The following is an 18,661-nucleotide window of genomic DNA, read 5'->3' on the forward strand; positions in this document are numbered from 1 at the left end:
ACGAATATGTGACAGGACTTGTGTCCACCTCTGGACAAAATTGTCTAAACCTCAGGAATTCTTAAGTGAACTGTGAACTTCTCTGTGAGACACCAGAGTACTGCAGATGTCTTTTTGTCTCATCCGTGCTGGTTTTGAAGAATGAAGGACTTCATACTTAATACTGATTGTTGTATAACAATTTCATTGCATAACATTGTCATTGATATTATTTTTTTAAACTTGAGAATGTCATTAAAACAAACTTGAGAATGTCATTAAAACAGTGAATTTCACTTTTGTCTCAATACTTTTGGGCACCATTACCTGAGTATAGCTTTTGAAACAAAAGCTTTAAAAAGAAATAATTTTCCTTTTAGTTTTTTTGACAAAAGTCGTCTTTAATTTTCCGCAAGGATTAGAATGCTTATGTAGCCAACAAGTAATAAAAGAAATGTCTCAAAAAAAAAAAAGTCTTGTGTTTAACTCTTTAATTTTTTTTTGTGCCTAATTATGCAGAAGACCCGGGTTCACCTCCCACCCAATTCACACTGGACGCAGTGCCAAGAGAGCTACGTCAGGAAGGGCATCTGGCGTAAAACCTGTGCCGAGTTGTTGTGCGGATCAGGTCTGCTGTAGTGACCTCTTGATGAGAACAGCTAAAAGACTTATCTTTTAACAACATGCCATGTAAAAGACATGATTATGGTTGTCCAAGATGACTGGCAAGCCTGGCAAAAAAAAAAAAAACGATGCCAATGCAGAATGACCAAAACGTGCAGTTCTTTAAATGACCAAAAGTGAGTCGATCCCTATAGACCGCATGTTAAAATCTCCAACCTTATAACATAAAGAGATGTTTACAGCCTAGAACAAAACCGTTTTTAGTCTCCATAGCTAGATGGAGCTAGATTTTCCATTTATGACGAGTGTTTGGAGTGAATGTTTTATTGAACTCATCAGCTAAAATTATATATAGGTGTCAAACTGCTAGCTGTCTGATACGCATCACTTTAGCTAACCAGCTAACTTTACTCGTTCTAGTTTAACTTACCCCAAGAAATGTACTAGTTGCCACGGGATGACATACAGAATTTGGATGAGGTTACATCGAATACAAAGTATGACTAGGGTATAAATTAATATTAGCCACCTTAGCATTTTAGCTAAGCTATAGCTAAACTAGCTAGCTTGTGGTAAGTGAGGTAAGTAGGCGGGTTATAACTAAAACCCAGGCTCCATTCGGTCCACCAATTTGTGGATTTATGGATTAACCCGAGTTCAGGCGGAGTCTTCTCCTGCCATGATGTCGAGTCAACGATTAGCGCCCGCGCAGTTGAGCTTCAAAACCGCTCTTCAGAAAACCTCTGGGTGATATCAAGGAGGGTTTGTCCAGGTCTTTTTCAAACAGTCCATAGTTTTCCCACCAGGCCGCATGTTTAATGTCATAAATATTCTATTATTTTGTGAAACAGACATCAATGTCTCATTAGCTAAAAAACGACGTCTTTTATAATTATGTACCTTTGAACAAAAAATAAATAAATTTAATTAGTTAATAAAAAAAAAAAATATATATATATATATATATATATATATATATAAATTCAATCGTTACTTTAACCCCTTGGCTAAAGGTATTGATTGCATTTTGTCTCTTATATTTAGTGACATATAAGATAGACAGAATGAAATCAATAGCCTTTAGCTGAGGATTAATGTTAAAGCTCATGCTATTGATTGCGTTCCATCTTCAGCATTAAAGTGACAAATGAAAATGTAAAATCTGATCTGAAACCTAAATGTAAAAATTATCATGATCTTCTGTGCGACTCCATAATATCTCATCTGAGCTGCGATCTGAACCGCTGTGTGTTTCGCTCGTGTGTATGTACATAAGAGATGGAGCGCTGTCCCTGATCTGCACTTGGATGTTAAATCGGTGCCTGAATTACATGCACTCTAATGCCCCAGAGCCCTTCACAATCTATTTCTCCTTTAAATTAGGCGGCAGACAGGACCTGCTCGAGCTGGTCGGATCTTTTCTGAACCACAATCAAAGGTGTGAAAAGAGAAATAAGTCATTTCTGGGTGTTAATGCGCCAAAGCAACACTTAAAGCTCTTGAGTTTTTTATAGGACATGAGAACAAAACGCTGCAGCCTCTTATAACACAAACAGCTACTGTGCACACAAGCGCAGTGTAAAAAAAAAAACATATGTTGTATGAATCTGAATGCTCTCTGTATTCACATATATACGTTGGTTAATCATGAAAACCTCAAAACCGCATGGTCGAATTTGGCAATATCTTTCGGGATCAATTCAGTTCCCTCGGCTTTAAAGTACACCGTTGCCAAAGCACCTACACATGTTAATATCACTGATTTAATTGATTAAAGGTGCAGCAAGAAATTTTAGCTATTCAAAGCCTGGCTGTACCAGCATTGCATTTGACTCAGGATCATGTCACCTCCGTTATTCTTAGTTTCGACGGTTCTTTCTTCGGCTGTATGCGGGGAATAGATGGTTGGGACTGCCAAAAGCCTGTGTAGCATAGCCCTCTATGGTAAGAGAGAATGCTACCAGCCTTAGCAAGGGGTTTATGGCTTCCCAATGACCAGAGTCCAGGTACCTGAACCTCTTCCTGGCAGGTGTTTGGTTGAAGACTAGAGAAAAGCCACAGGAGGCAGTGGACCAAGCGGACTTTTGGCTGCATTACAGAGCACTGGTGGGAACTGTGGCCAAACAGATTTGGACAGCATTCAAGCAACCCATTACAACTAATCCACAGGCAAAAACAAGTGGGACCTGGTCCAGAAGGTGGTGATGAGAGCCAGGGTCATGGAGCTGCATGCAAGTCAGATCCTGGGGATATGGCAGTACGGCTGAACCCACATTGAGTTGCTCATGCAGTCCGTCTATGACATTCTGCCCAGCATGCGTTCCTTGTGGCAAGCTAGAGGGACTCATGGACACAGCCTCAGCACCTGTCCTAAAGCACTGCTGCTTTATCCTGTATTCAGGGATGCGAGGGGCCTGGAGCTTACCCCAGGAGGCTTAGGACATGTGGCGGGGTACACCCTGGAGAGAGTGCCAATTCATCGCAGGGCACACACACATACACTCACACACTACAGGCAATTCGGGAATGCCAATTAGCCTTATCTGAGCATGCAAACTCCATGCTCACAGAGACGGGAATCGAACCCAAACACTAGGGATGCAAGGCGACATTACACAGGTCTGGCTGTAATCGGGCCTGGGTCTGGGAGGTGAAATTTAACTCAGCTTTCTAAAAATCACAGTGCATTTACTATTTAGCAAGGGGGGCAATTACATTTTCATAATAGGCCATGTAGGTTTAAATAGCTCATTTCCCTTAATAAATAAAATCATTTTAAAAATGCATTTTGTGCATAAACAATTAATGTAAAATTTCTTTCTTGTGTATTAGCAAAATATTCAACGTTATATAAGATCTGTTGAGCCTTTTCATACGTGTATAGTCCTCGACTTTGGAGATACAGTAATAATGGATATTTTGTGAGATCCAGTTGCAAAGTTGACATGATTCTGTAATTTGAAGACATTGGGAATGAAGTACCTGGAGGTTCTGCAGCGAGTCTGAATTGGAGTCACAGTACAGGATGATGTTGTTGGCCATGCTGAAACTCTCCCTCACTCCCAGGTGATAAAAGAGAGACGGCTGCCGGAAGGCGTCCGTCATTTCCACCACGGCGATATCTGTAAGGCAACGTCGTAAACTTATTATATGAAACCTGCAGGTAAGAATTACAGGGTCAAACTGAAATAATGAGGTTATGCTTTACAGAAATCAGGATGTAGCTTTAGATCCGTAATGAGCAAGCCAGAGGAGACAAAGTGGAAAAAACATGCGAATGTACTTCGTATAAAATAGTGTATACTGTAAATAGTGCACCAGTGGATAATTTTAAAGGTTTGTACTCGAGAACTTCTGCTGTATTCAAGCAGACCGTCCAGTTCTTATCCCAGACTTTCCAGTTTATACTATAATACTTGAATACAGCAGAAGTTCTCGGGTACAAGTCTATAGAGCATAGTATAAATAAAGGTTAAATTATCTACTGGTGCGCAAAGGTTGGACAACAGAGGATTAGTGATTCATGGTTTTAATAAAACAAAGGAATTGGGTGGATCGCAAATAGGTGTTAGCGCACTTGATACAACATTAATATGAAAAAAAGGGCTTAAGTGTACTTCAACAAAGCAGCTATGTTTGATAAGAGTGTAAAGTGTGTATGTAGGTGTGTGTGTGTGTGTGTGTGTGTGTGTGTGTGTGTGCGCTGTGGAGCTGATTTCCATAGGGCCTGTCCCTAGCAAAGGTTGTCAGTGACTGCATGTAAATATTGACAGGAAGTCATTTCTTCTGGTGTGTGTTTGTGTGTGCATCAGAACTTCTGTTCTTTTGCTGGTAAAACAAACGGTTCAAGGAAACGATTCAATGGGTGAACAGCACACAGAACACCCCCCCCCCCCCCCACCCACCCACACACACACACACGCGCGTTGTGCAGGACACACATCTGACAATTAGTCATTCTGCTAAATATTTAACTTGTGTACTCACATTTCCATGAACCAAAACGACTTAAGATCCTAATTTCATGAGTGTGTATGGCGCTAGTCAAGGTTAGCTAGCAAGGACAATTTAGAAAGGAAAGCTAGCTACAGTGCAGGTTAGCAAGATAAACCCTCGTAAATACAAGTGATTTAAGGGTAAAGAATTGGTTTAAAAATATTTTTTAATGACTAACATCAAGCTAATGGTGCTAGCTGATACACAAACCCTTAGCTCACCTAACTAGCTTCCACATTAGCCAAGACTTGTTTTTCTTTGTCAATTAGCCCTGTTGCTTTCACAATAGGTCCATGTAAACACGTGTACTGAACACAACATCTCACTCATTTTCAGAAAGTTAATTATGTAGGTAAATTGAAATGGCAGGGTATAGCAGATAATGAAATGCGATGAAATTACAGGCAATGACTCAGCAAAAAAACAGGCAATTCCGCCTCATGTTTCGTTTATTCATTCGGCAAACGCTCTTCACCTAAAACATTAAACAAATCACAATCCAAGCATGTAACTCAGTCATTATGGTTTAATGGTTTTGCTCAAACGTTGAACAACAAACTGCCACCAATACCGCTTGACCGGCTGAGACAGAGAAACCGCTTTGTTTTCAAACCACTGTCCCACAAAACACACACACACACACACACACACACACATACTTGTCTTGCTTGTGAGTAACCTTCATTGACAGATTTAATTGTAGCATAGTATTTATTTGCTGCATTCATAATTATATCCCTAAATTTGACCTTTTTGTGTGTGTGTACATACAAAAATAATAATAATAATTTGGATCCTCAACCCATTAATGCTCTGCTCAACATTTTGGTAGAGCACAAGTATTGACACGTTTACCATTAAGCGACCTCTCAACCATTTGGATGAGGTCTATACTGCGGCCTGGTAAAAACAATAAACATTCATTGGTGCTATTATTGACCCAGGAAATCGATAATGCAAAGAAAATTGTTTTTTCCCCCCATAATAAAGATGTTAAAGGGCTCTAAAAAAACAAACAGCCCAAAAACTTCAGCCTATATTTGATAGAATCACTTTGGCTGCAGCTTGAACTCTGTCATTAATACTGAACTTTACTGAACATTACTGGTGAAATCCTACCTGCTCTGCAAACTGCTTAGAAGTGATTTTCGGCCACTTTTAATTCCAGATTTGTTCCGGGTACTTGGGATTCAGGTCTGGACTCTTGACTCGGACATGGTACGACATTCACTTTTTCCATTTTAAATCCTCAGAATCTTTCCACACTAAGAATTTTGAAGTTTTTAAATCCCTGATCTTTTTTTTTCCAGAACTTTGTTTTTATGGATCATTGAGCTTCATGATGGTTTGCTTTAACAAATTAAAGTCCTTTAACAAACTCTTGTGTTATCTAAGGTTGAGATGGCATCACATTACTCCATACTTCTAATTAATGTATGTGACAGATAATTACAGACCTGCGTCGGAGGTTTTACAGCGACAGAATGAGTACTTATGCCATCACAACTTTTTTTTGTAGATAGCTTCGCAACTTTTGCATATGTTGTATTACAAACTGTTTTGTGTAAGTTCATGAGTGGCAATCCAAACCTAATCCACTTTCAGTTCCAGGTTGCAACACGATAAAATGTGGAAACGGTAAAAATAAGTTGAATTCTTATGCAAGACACTGTATTTCCTAATTATGTACAGTACTGAATTAAAGTGAAGTATTACCAAGGAAGAACTGTGCAGTCATACAACGATCATACTGTGCCAGACACGACCGTACCAAATAAACTGATCTCCGGGATTGAAATCCTACAATGACAGGGGGGAGAAAAGCCATTATCGAAACTTGGCGTACACACTTGCCCTCCCACCTGTTTACACACACAAAGCTAAACAAAAGAACACAAAAGCTCACTCAGGTATGGTAATAGAGGTAGTCAGGGCAGTTTCAGCCCACAAATCCTGCTCTCTCTCCCTCTGTCTGCTACTCCGTGACGCATTCCTGACGCAGCCATTAAATAATGATCAAAGCAGCGGCCGGGCAGTGACCGAGCATGCATGCGTGCATTTATCTTTTTTTTTCTCTCTCAGGGGATCAGGTGTACACCACTGCTGCAACAAAGGGTCGAACCTCAAAGCTTATAAAAGTTTATTTTAAATGTCATAGTAACACTCAAATGTCTAGAGGATGATGAAAAAAAAACACCCTGATCTTCTCAAACTTGATCTTCAATGGCAGCCAAAAAAAAAACTTAGATCAAAGATGACTTTCTGTTTAAACTTTTCACATAGACAGTTTCCCTTCTGATGAGATTGCAGCTAGAATTAGCCATCTTTACTTAAAAACACAGTGATGCAGATCAAACACATATATGCTGGTTATCTCACTGCATTCGTAACAGAATTTTGGAAATTCTGAAACAAACTAGCACCAGAATCATTAAACCCAATCGAATTATTTCAATAGAAACTTATTTGCTGTTTTTGTTTCATAGTGAAGAGCTGCAGTACTTAGCTCGAGCTCGAGGCGTTGTTCGTAGCTATGATACGAGCTTGTGAATTCACTCTTTCAAATAATCTTGAGATAAAAACCCCATGCCTTTACAAATACACGGTGTAAAATTATGCATGACTAGCTAAGTGCTAGATATGTTTATCTCAGATGCCGACGACTGTCGGAAACTCCGGAGACATGCATTCCATTTGAGTCAGGCCTTTTCTAGCAGGCATGGGCTCTGGTCAAAATCAACCTCGCTGAGGAATGTGTGGAATTTCTGCACAGAGGTGTGTGGATGTGTGTGAGGGGGATAGAAAAGGCAGGGGAAAGCAGGGTGATTCAGTGGAACTTCGAACCTCAGCTGCTATAACATGAGTGATAAGAACTGGTATCATGTTTTACCTATAATGCATCATTCTTAAAAAAAAAAATTATATTAATTATAAGCAAACTTATACAATAGCAGAGAATGAAGCACTTCAGGACATGTTATTTGACAATAAACAACTTTAGGGTAATAAAAATGTCATAGTAGGTTGCGCAATTTAAAATGATGAATGTATTTTACTAACTTGCATATATTTTTACAAATTTTAATATGAACTATTAAAGATGGGACTCACCAGTCACCCCCTGATACAATACTATCACGATATCTGATTGGATTAAAAGTGCCGTTTTATAAGTACCATCATTTTAAAAATATCCTGATTCGATATTACATTTTCCTTTGTTTTTGTTACAATTTTAAGCCTTAAAAAAAAGTTTTATGAGTTATTAAAAGTACCCCGTTACTTATAACATTACTTTTCTCACTTAAAAACCAAGTGCAGCATTTTAACAGTACTTCAAATACAGAGTTTAATAATTAACTTACAAGCTAACTATCATCCATTCATCCATCCATCCAGAAACCTTTGTATTCCAATTAGGGACATTGAAGGCCAATGGTGATCACTGTATTTATTCCCACTTTGTACGACCATGTTAGGACCTCCGGTCAACATTCACACACTACAACGGCAATTAGCAGAATCAGATTGAAATTCAAATTTTTATTTGTCACATACACAGTCATACACAGAACAATATGCAGTGAAATGCTTATACGACCTCTCGTAATCTTAAAATCCAAATTATCAAAAGAAATAAATTAGGGAATGGAATAAAGAATAAAATATAGAAACCTTCTTTCTAAAATGTAGAAAAGCTGCAAAGAAAAAGAACAAAATATAAAATATGGGATATAAAAAATATATTTTTTAAAAACCTAGTTTTACAAAATATACACAACAATGGATTTACAAATATGCAAAATATGGAAAATGTGCAAAGGTGTGCAAAATGAAATGAAGCATAAATGTCCAGGAATGTCCAGGGTGAGTGAAAATGTGCATGAACGTACGAATGGACTATAAATGTCTGGTGTGAGAAAAGCCCATCTGCATGTCTTTGGATTGTGGGAGGAAACCCACCAAGCACAGGGAGAACATGCACGCTCCATGCGCAAAGACCCGACACGAGAATCGAACCCAAGACCTGAAGGTGTAAGACGACAGTGCTAACCATTAAGCCACCGCGCCACGCTGTAATATTATCAACACTTCCAAAGTCTCAAAACTCAACACCATGATCATTAACACAACGCTTTTGGAGGCTTTTAACGTGTTATTTTTATAATGTACCACCATAATAATAATTTTCTGTTGCGCTCGGTACAGAATCGTTTATATCTGAGGCCGATTGCTCGGTCACCAGTCATGACCAGTCAAACTGAAAACCGGCCAGTTCTGTTCACTGGCCAATTGGCTGGTTCGTCTCTATTATAAAGGTAAAAATAGGTTTTAATAAATCGATTTGGAGTCGGTGTGGCCATACGTGAATCACTGCACAAAAGAATCGTGATTCATAACCAAACTGATTATTTTTTGCCGGTATTTCTATTAGCGATCCAGCTAATATGAAGAATTTCTTTCTAATGATGTCAGGCTAGAAATTAGTGAATCAATTCTAGTAATTCAAAAGGATGCAACAATATCTGTGTAGCATGAACACAGAACCGCTGCTGTATTAAACATGACGGCTCTATTTGTTGCACTGGGTTTATAAATACTCACTGATTCCTTCCAGTTCAAATTGTTACTGTTTTGCTAACATGACACCTCCTTAACGCTTTTGAAGCTAACCCATAATTAGCTTTAGTTATCCTGCTAACTAACTAGGCTGATCTCTCTAAAGTGTTTCCCACACACTAAGCCTGATGAGGGTGCGGTGGTATTGTGATGTAAAGCAAGCTTAGGTACCACTTAATTACCTGCCGTGCGACCCTTTATTGCTTTTTACGCTTAACATGGATTTAAAAGAAGAAAAAGAAAAAGGCTTGAAGAAAGAAAAACACAACATATTCCTCATACTGTTCCTCATTTTTTGACCTTTATCCAAAATGCCTAGAGCAACAGAAGCAAATTTAATCTCCAGTCTATGTGAAGAGGATACGGTCTGTTTATTTGTCACCGGTCAGTCAGGTTAGCTGATGGCTTGTGCTATGGATTTACAGCTAAAGAGGATTAGGGGAAGGTGAACCTAAACTCCCACAGAGCCTCGGTTTGGACCAAAATTAAGGTGAAATTTGTATTTTATGATAAACAAAATGTTTTAAAAAATGTTCAACGAAAAAAATGACATGTGATGTGACAACATGGTATTTTCATCGTCATCTTTAGCGCTTTGTCCTGTACACGGGGTCGCGGGTTCCTGGAGCCCATCCTAGGGGCACGAGGCGGTGTACACCCCATCACAGGGCACACACACTCATTCACACACTATAGGCAATTTGGGAACACCAATTAGCCTAATCTGCATGTCTTTAGACCATAGTACCTGAAGGAAACCCACCAAGCACCGGGGGAACATGCAAAGACCCCGAGGTGGGAAGCGAATCCCGGACCCTGGAGGTGCGAGGCGACAGTGCTAACCACTAAGCCACCGTACCGCCTCCAAAATATTTTGAACTGGATTAAATATTCCTGATATTCCTTATATCGGTAGAAGGATGCTGAGGTTGGAACTGCCAGGCAGGAGGTCTAGAGGAAGACCAAAGAGGAGATTTATGGATGCAGTGAGAGAGGACATAAAGTTAGTTGGTGTGAGAGAAGAGGATGCAGAGGATAGGGTTAGATGGAGGCAGATGATTCGCTGTGGCGACCCCTGAAAGGGAACAGCCGAAAGACAAAGAAGAAGATTAAATATTCCTGATCAAATAGATCCTTCCTAGACCCCAAGTCGTCGCCTGCTTGTATGTGAAACGCTCACTTGTCCTGCCGTTTGCTTGACCCAGTTTGGTTTCTTCCAGCTTTTTTCCCCCCTCTGAAACCTGTCTGACAAGCTTAACAGAATTAACTCAGTCTGATACTAAATTCATACGTCTGAGTCACTCTCTCTAAAGTCGAGAACAATTGAGGGAATTTTCCTGATAGTCTCTGAGGTACAATTCAGAAATATGAACTTTAAAACGAACACCAGATGCCTGGTGAACAATAGTCAACCTTGACAGTTAAGAAGAAGAAAAAAAACAAAAAGGGAGACTGAAGAGTGCACAATCCGTCCCTGAGGAGGATTTCACTAAATAAACCAGAACGGCTTGTTCTTTCTAGCTTGTGTTTATTGCCGTTATGCTTTCGCTCACAGTTCTGGCACATGAAATGTAAGCATACCGCAGTGATATTCCAGTGATATCACACTCAGCAAAAAAAACACAACACTAACTGTCCTCTTCCTCATACAGGAGTTCACAGACACCGGGAATTGACTAGCATTGTTCTGACTGACAAGCGAGAGACAGTATAACGTCTTTACAACCGGGTTTATATATTTATTTGTATATTTATCTCCGGATCTTTGAGAGTTTCATTTAAAAGTTCTAGACAGATCTCAAAAGTTCAAATTCTGTAAGAGAGCTGATTATTAAAACTTATAAATAAAAGAAACAACGTATATCCAGATCCACGTCAGCAGAGTCATCACTGTACAAATGCTTTTTGTTTCATTTTACAGTGAATTACAAAATAATCCAAAGGAATAGCAAAAATTTTTTGCAAATTCTGTCTTTTGCGATATGATTGGTTACAAGAAGTCTATCTCGTCCGTGATCGGCTAGAAACCTAAAGCACAAAGCTGGAACTCAACTTGTTGTGTTTTTATCCCAATATTGCACACCTTTTGTTAATTATTAGATCTCAGTGTCAGTCTAAACCACAGAGATGAACACTTAAATGATTTATAGATAATAATGATGGCTATTGATATAATAAAACCATAAAAGATTGATCGAAGATTGTTAGCCAGTTCATGTGTGATGTAATGGTTGTTTAAAAGAATTCCGTCCTGTCTCTGATTGGTTGGACACCTAGACACAACATTTGTTAATTAGTAAGACAGTGTCAGTCTGTATAATTTAGTAATTTATAGATAATAATTAAGGGCATTGGTGGCTCGGTGGTGGGTTTCTCGTCTGGCAGGAAGAAGGCCCGGGTTCAATTCTCATTCAATGCACAAGATGCAGTACCGGTTGCATCAGGAAGGGTGCGCAGATCGGATGGTCTGATCTGCTGACCCCTTGATGGAAGAAGCCGAAAGAATATAGATAATAATTGTGGTGATGATTATTGAAAAAATTCAAAAGAGAACAATGCAGCGAGGTGGCTTAGTGTTTAGCACTGTGGTCTCACACTTCCAGGGTTGAGGGTTCGATTCCCGCCTCGGGGTCTGTGCATGGAGTTTAAAAGTTTCCCATGCTTGGTGGGTTTCCTATGGGTACTCTGGTTTCCTCCCACAGTCCAAAGACATGCAGTTTATGCTAATCGGCGTTCAGAGATTGCCCGTAGTGAGTGAAAGTATGCTGCAAGAGTCCCTTGGTACAGTATAAGCAGTAACGATCTAATGATTTAAAAAAAGTCGTGCAAAAAAAGTTTTTCTTCTCTAAAAAGAAAAAGGTTCATGTAAAGTGAAGGAGTCCTGATTGGTTACAAGAATTCATTCACATTTATGTTTTTGCTTTTTCAGTCATGTCCCTTTAGGGACTCTGTAGTTTCAACTGTTGGGTTTTAATTTGCAGAACATAAAAAAAAGCTGCCACTGGCATCAAGCGACATCACTTTCATTTCCTGTCTTATCACACCAGGAAGACGCTGTCTCGCTCCCTCCACTCTGCTACTTCTGCTGCACAGGACCGAAACTGAAGTGATAATGCAAGCACACACACACACACACACACACACATGTGTACATGCACAGTTGCTGCTAATCAGGAAGTAGACTGTGAATCCCACAAAGCAGGGGTTTAAACCGCATACCATACGCTTAATAGGTTTTCTCATTGTCGTGTTGTCCCACACACAACTGTCCTTTACTTCTTCACAACTCCGGGTCGATTCTGCGCTCGAGTTACTGCCTGTATGGAGGCATTGTGTTCTCACCGTGTTCACACGGGACTCCTGCAGGTTCTCTGGTTTCCTCTTACTGTCTAAAAGTAGGAGATGTAGGAGAGCCGACTACAATTGCTTTTAGGTGTGAGTGGGTGTGTCCCTGGCGACGAACTGGTGTTTGATCCCTGAGTAATAAAATACTGTACAACAGGATGTAATGAAAAACGTCAGCGATCGCCTGATCACATGAGCAAATATTAATCCAGCTAAATCTATTTATCAATCTCTGCTAATCCAACATGCGATCATAATCGAGTATTCAATAAGGGAGAAAAAAAAAAAATCTAGTTTGTGACAAAATAAGAAACAAGTCGAACAGGGACTTTTGTGGTAAGCGAACGCGTACAACCAGTTGACATTTACAGACTTCAAGTACACTGATGAGTCTCACGGCCAAATTTTAAAGACACCATCAGTTACAAAGTTAGAGTACTCGCATTCCTTTTTTGATGTAACGAGTGATCTAACGCTTTAAGTACTTAGTTACTTAGTCACTTTTTTTTTTAAATGTAATCCGTTATTCAGACCGACGCGCAGAAAGATGGAAACTTAATCACAACTTGAATCATGATGAACCGTACTTACGGCCACCACACAAAACCGCGTAGGTGGGATAGGGGTATTAGTAGTTAACAGATTACGAACCAAACTTCACTGAGTGATAATGGTAGAATAATTATGAAGGTCTTGACTAAGACAACATTAATCACAAAGGAGTTTTCATTTTCTGCAATGGAAAAGTACTCGAACTAGTTACTTTTATCAGAAACTAACGCTGTAATGTAACTGATTACTTTTTAAAGACAGTAATTTCCTCCCGGTTTCCTCCGGGTCCTCCGGTTTCCTCCGTGCAGGTTACGCTAACCAGCGTTCCCCAAATAGGCCGTAGTGTGTGAATGAGTGTGTATATGTGAATTACAACAAGTACTAAAATACAGGCCCACCGGGGCAGGAATCACTCTGAATTGCTCGACTGGATGTTGCGCAATCGCCAGGCACTGCTCTCTCTCTCTCTCTCTCTTCCTCTCTTTGTTCTCTCTCACACGTTCTCTCTGTGGAGAGCTTTACAGCATGCGCCGTCGATCCTCTTGACCCCGCTTTCTCTATCCTGAGCCAGGATAAACGGAAAACACTCAGCGTTAGCCGGGAGCGCACGTGAGAACTCCTGCTGTGTGTTTACGGAGACTCGCGGCTGAGCTGCTGTCTCCCACTAGTCTGCTGCTATTTACTATGACGACGACGGTATCTACAGTGCACATATTACACCGGGGGTGTGTGTTGCTCGCGGAACGCAGACGCCGCTGACTTTAGTTGCCCCTCTTTGATCTCGGTTTCTGGGAGTTGCACCACCACGCCTGGTTGTGGTTCCCGCACACGTTAATCTCAGACCTGACGGCAAGCACGCGCTCGGGACGTGTACAATAGCGTTTAGGAATGTGGCGTGTGGAGTCTCGTCTGAACTTGTCGGACGGCGGGGTCGTGACCTCTAGATACAACCTCCGCTGCGGCACCTCTCCTGATGACATCATCGTCTGCCCGTACAGCTTCCTGTTTCCTGCGTAAGAAATCGCTGTCGCTGCCAGGAACGGTGGCACTTGCTCATGAGGAAATGACGCGAACTTTATTCCTTGGTTATTTAAAAATCCACTTTCGTCCTTGCGAGCTGTTAAACACGTAAAGCAGCCACGTGTCGCCGTTTAACTTGACGTCCCTCAGTAGAAGAACCGTGCAGTGAATTGGGCTCGCAATGAATGAGAATCCCGGTCATGTGATCTCCACCAACGCATTAGGTACTGTACTGTAGATGACAAGATTTGCAGAGTTTCTCCTCGTACAGTGTGAGCTCTGTTTAATTTGGACGGTTGTGTGTGGGAGGAGGCGATCAAGCAACGAGTGCGGGCGGAAGCAGGGCAAAAAAGAAAAGTACTGTGGAGAAATCTTACACAATAGCCTAATAAATCTGAAAATAGCTTGATTCTTACTTTACAATTCTGCTATAAAGCTCCGACACTGGAGACTCCTTTCGAAAAACACATCTGTGTATTTCTCCTTGTACCCAGAACTAAAGACAGCTCTTCAAACCAAAGAGATCAACAGCTTTGTCGTCGTGTTATTCAGAAATATGACGCAAAAATAGACGAGCGTTACTATTTATACTCCATGTGAATGAAAGAACCCTCGGGTGACCGCGCACTAATCTACTTGCCAAGTACAGTCAAGACTCGACTAAAGTGGACATATGGAGGCTCTGCACGTAGGAGCGGGACTAAAAACTTTCGAAGGCGAAGAGGCACCAACAAACCCAGCACTGTGTAGGAGCGAGATGTATTCCCAAACACTGATACATAACATCTTGATCGTGACTCATGCACCTTAAAAGGACTGCTTTTTTTTTTTAAGTCCACTAAGGCTGAATTGAGACAGATATGCTCACTCGCAAGCTCCTTCACAATCCAGTGACCTCGCGGACATCGGAAACGTCAGGATACTGAGGTCTGGTTAGCGTAGGGCAAGACGGAGAGTCAGGTCACGCCGACGAACCTACGGCTTTCCTGCTCTTGAACACGTGAAGTTTGTCACCCTCGGGTACAATGTGAGTAATTGGAGCCAAACTGAACAACCCTCATTACGTGCAAACATGTAATCCCAAGTTCAGTTGAGACTCATGTGAAGCTTAAGGCAAACATAACTTGTCTTTTCCATGCTTATCCATAGACATAAATTCCTACTAAACATACAGTGAGCTTACAGACGCCCCTGATTGGCTGTAGAGTCGTGATTAATGTAGGAGCACTAAGTACCTCTCATCCCTCCCCTCTGAGAGAGCTCGGCCAATCAGCTCTCTCTGGACCTCCGGCTGCGAGAGGTTACAGCATCACCCGGGAATCAAACTCGCGATCTCCGGATGACTTCACCACTGCGCCACTTTGGAATATATTTTTGCACGGAATGAGGGTTTGGGGTTTGGCCCCGATCACTTACATTGTTCTTGCGTTTCAGGTGACAAACTTTACAATCAGTGTGCAGAGCAGGAAAACGTATAACGACTATTATTGCGTAATGATATGTATTTCAGTTTTAATTTAGAGACAGACTTGCAAAAATCTGGCCTACAGTACAGTATCCCTTTAACTTAGAAAGTGAATAAAACTTAATTATGAACGTTTAAGCCAACATTCAAGAAGTCACACAAAAAAGGAAAGAAAATTGTCAGATTTTGTCAGAAAGAAAAGAGGAAACATGACTTGTGAGGATTGAGTCTTTAAAACATTTTAAAAATCACAGTGATGATGATGATGATGATGATGATTATTAGGAGACGGTTAATAATGATGCCATCCCGCTGTTTCGTATTTTGTCATTTGCAACTGCACAGCTGGTAATATTACTATTATTATTATTATTATTACACCCTCACTAATACTCCTTAAACCTCAAATTTTAGAAACGCTACTTCTCTTTAGACTAAAAAATCTTTACAGCACAATCCTACTCAGCTAAAATGACAACTAATACAGATCTCATTCCCGATCAGAACGCTGTTGCTGTACGAGCAGGACACGCCTCCTACACGGCTGTTTGGTTTCTGTTTGTGGTCCACTATGCCAGTACATATTTCCACAACACACATATCACAACTGTTATCTGGAGGCGGATTCAGATCCCTGACGCGCAAGGAGTGACGGAAAAACTATTCCTGAAACAGGATGAGGAAGAAACTTTGATGGGAACGGGACTCCAAGAGGGAACCAGTTCTCATCTGGATGACACCAGATACAGTATAAAAGGATTATAAATCATTATAGTCAGGTACAAACGGTACAGGAGCAGCTCTTACATACGCACCTACACAATCTAGTAGAGATTGGTTTGCATTTGATGTGGTGGGACGCTCTGAAGCGCTTAAACATGCACACAGACCCCGAGACGGGAATCGAACCCCAACCCTGGAGGTGCGAGGCTACTGTGCTAACCGCTAAGCTATCATGCCGCCTAAAATTACTATTGAATATGGATATTTATAAACTCCTAATATTCGCAAAACTAGGTGGCACCTGGAGGGTCCAGGCTCGATTCCCATCTCTGTGTGCATGCAGTTTGCACAGTGCTTGGTGGGTTTCCTCCGGGTACTCAGATTTCCTCCCACAGTCCAAAAACATGCAGGTTAGGCTAATTGGCGTTTCCAAATTGCCCGTAGTGTGTGTATGTGTGTGCCCTGCGATGGATTGGCACCCTGTTTTGTGCTCTAAGCCTCCTGGGATAGGCTCCAGGCCCCCCGCGACCCTGAATACAGGATTAAGCGGTATAAACGATGAGTGAGTGAGTAATATTTGCAAAACTGCAACACAAATCAAATCAGCACTTGGGTATCACTTTGATCCCTAATATCCAAATCAGATTATTCACTTTTTGAAGTTTTTGTCGGACATTTTAAGGTCCCCCGTGTGGAATCACATTTTAAAAAATTCTCCATAAAGAAGCCTGAAGTCTGTTTGTTTATTCTGGGTTCTGGTGACTGTGTTTGGCAGAAGATCCAATCAGCCTTTTTGGTTTTGGACGTGCCTTGGCGTGCCTTGGCGTCGTCCTGCCGAAATCTCTCGGTGTAAAGCTTTCGCGAACGCTCCAAATGTTAGCTGGAAGCGAACAAAGCGCAGACAAAGCAGCAGACGCGTCCTCATATTCGTCAAAGCCGCTTCCATTTGTGTGAACAGCTAAGCATTAGGAAGAGCCCTTTCTATCTAACCGGACTTACGAGTGAGGAGTGAGACAGAGAACATTCCAAGCATGCTGGAGATCTCTGACGGTTACCAGCCTCGCCCCAGGGCCTTGCTCGGTGAGATCAGAGTTTTCAGGTCAGTAGCGCAGTCTACAGTACGTCCTGAAGGAGCTGCAACAAGGATCGAAACACTGACGAGCTTTTGTGCTATGACTTGTCACTGAGCTGTTTCCTTCGCACAGAGCTGACGGGCCTGTCTGCAGATTTGAATATAAGCCTGAAATGAGGAAATAAGCCACGTTTAAAGCATGAGGATGCATAAAAACGTGATATTTTTGGAGTTTTATGATCATTATACATCTAGAAATGCTTTAAAAAACACCTTTGGTGCTCATAATTGTCACTAAACAGTTTACAACGTCATTAAACGACTAAATTTACTTCTTGGCACGGCAGAAAATTACCCACTTTAGTTTATGCCTTTAGGGTAACATTCTCTACAGCCATTTATGCAGTGTGTGTGTGTGTGTGTGTGTGTGTGTGTGTGTACTGTACAAGTTTGTTCCCTTTCTTCGTAGCATACTCTAACGCCTTACTAATCAAGAAAACAGGAATAAACCAAAATGAGTGGGAGGAGTTTGTGTCATCACTAAAATAGTCTTATTAGCTCTCACACACATGTAAAACTCTCGACTTATTTGTAATTAGGAATTTGTAAAAAAAAAAAAAAAATTGACAGATTATGGATCCACCCGGCTGTAGAATGCAGGTGGAGTCTGAGCACAGCATCAGTTAATGTACAGTACAATCCGTCCATGTCCGCGTTACGGTCTTAATCATCATCCCTGAGGTAACTTGAGGGCATTCCTTAGGACATTACGAGCACAATGATGTCATCTCGTGCGCCGTGGAAGCTCCACAGCATGTCACATCACACTTGTACGTAGAATGAAGGATATCTATTAAGCAGACTGGGTTTAAACTCGAAAGCTTCTCAGATTTGTTTACATTCGGGTCAAACCGGTACTTGTCATGAATGAACGTCATGGACATTTACAGGACACTTCAACCACAGGACGTTTAGCCACATTTGAATAACGCAAACGCTTTAAATGACGCCGGACGTCTGTGAACGAGTCGTGAACATTCAGCGAGTGGAACGTCTGATCCTACAACATCGACGGATAGCTGGTCGCCGACTTGCGCAAGAGATGCATCTGTCTGTGTCTGTGGGAACTGTACACACACTCATTCACTGCCCCAAACACACACACACACACACACACCCCGCCCCTTACAGTCCTGACCCCGCTTCAGGCCGTTTCAACATGCTTGGGCTGTTAAAGAAGTTCCTGAAAGGTCGGCGATTTAGCC

The 18,661-nt window shown here is 41.2% G+C and overlaps 1 protein-coding gene across 1 annotated transcript in view; it reads right to left on the minus strand.

The window, feature by feature from the left end:
- Positions 1-18,661, minus strand: part of map3k5 (mitogen-activated protein kinase kinase kinase 5) — a 65,172-nt gene that overhangs the window by 42,070 nt on the left and 4,441 nt on the right. The window contains exon 2 of the mRNA XM_053477878.1: positions 3,586-3,725. Within this exon, the coding sequence (XP_053333853.1) occupies positions 3,586-3,725 (140 nt within the window). The remainder of the gene's footprint in view (positions 1-3,585; positions 3,726-18,661) is intronic.

This window comes from Clarias gariepinus, chromosome 2 (assembly GCF_024256425.1).
Source record: "Clarias gariepinus isolate MV-2021 ecotype Netherlands chromosome 2, CGAR_prim_01v2, whole genome shotgun sequence".
In the NCBI taxonomy this organism is placed as follows: Eukaryota; Metazoa; Chordata; class Actinopteri; order Siluriformes; family Clariidae; genus Clarias; species Clarias gariepinus.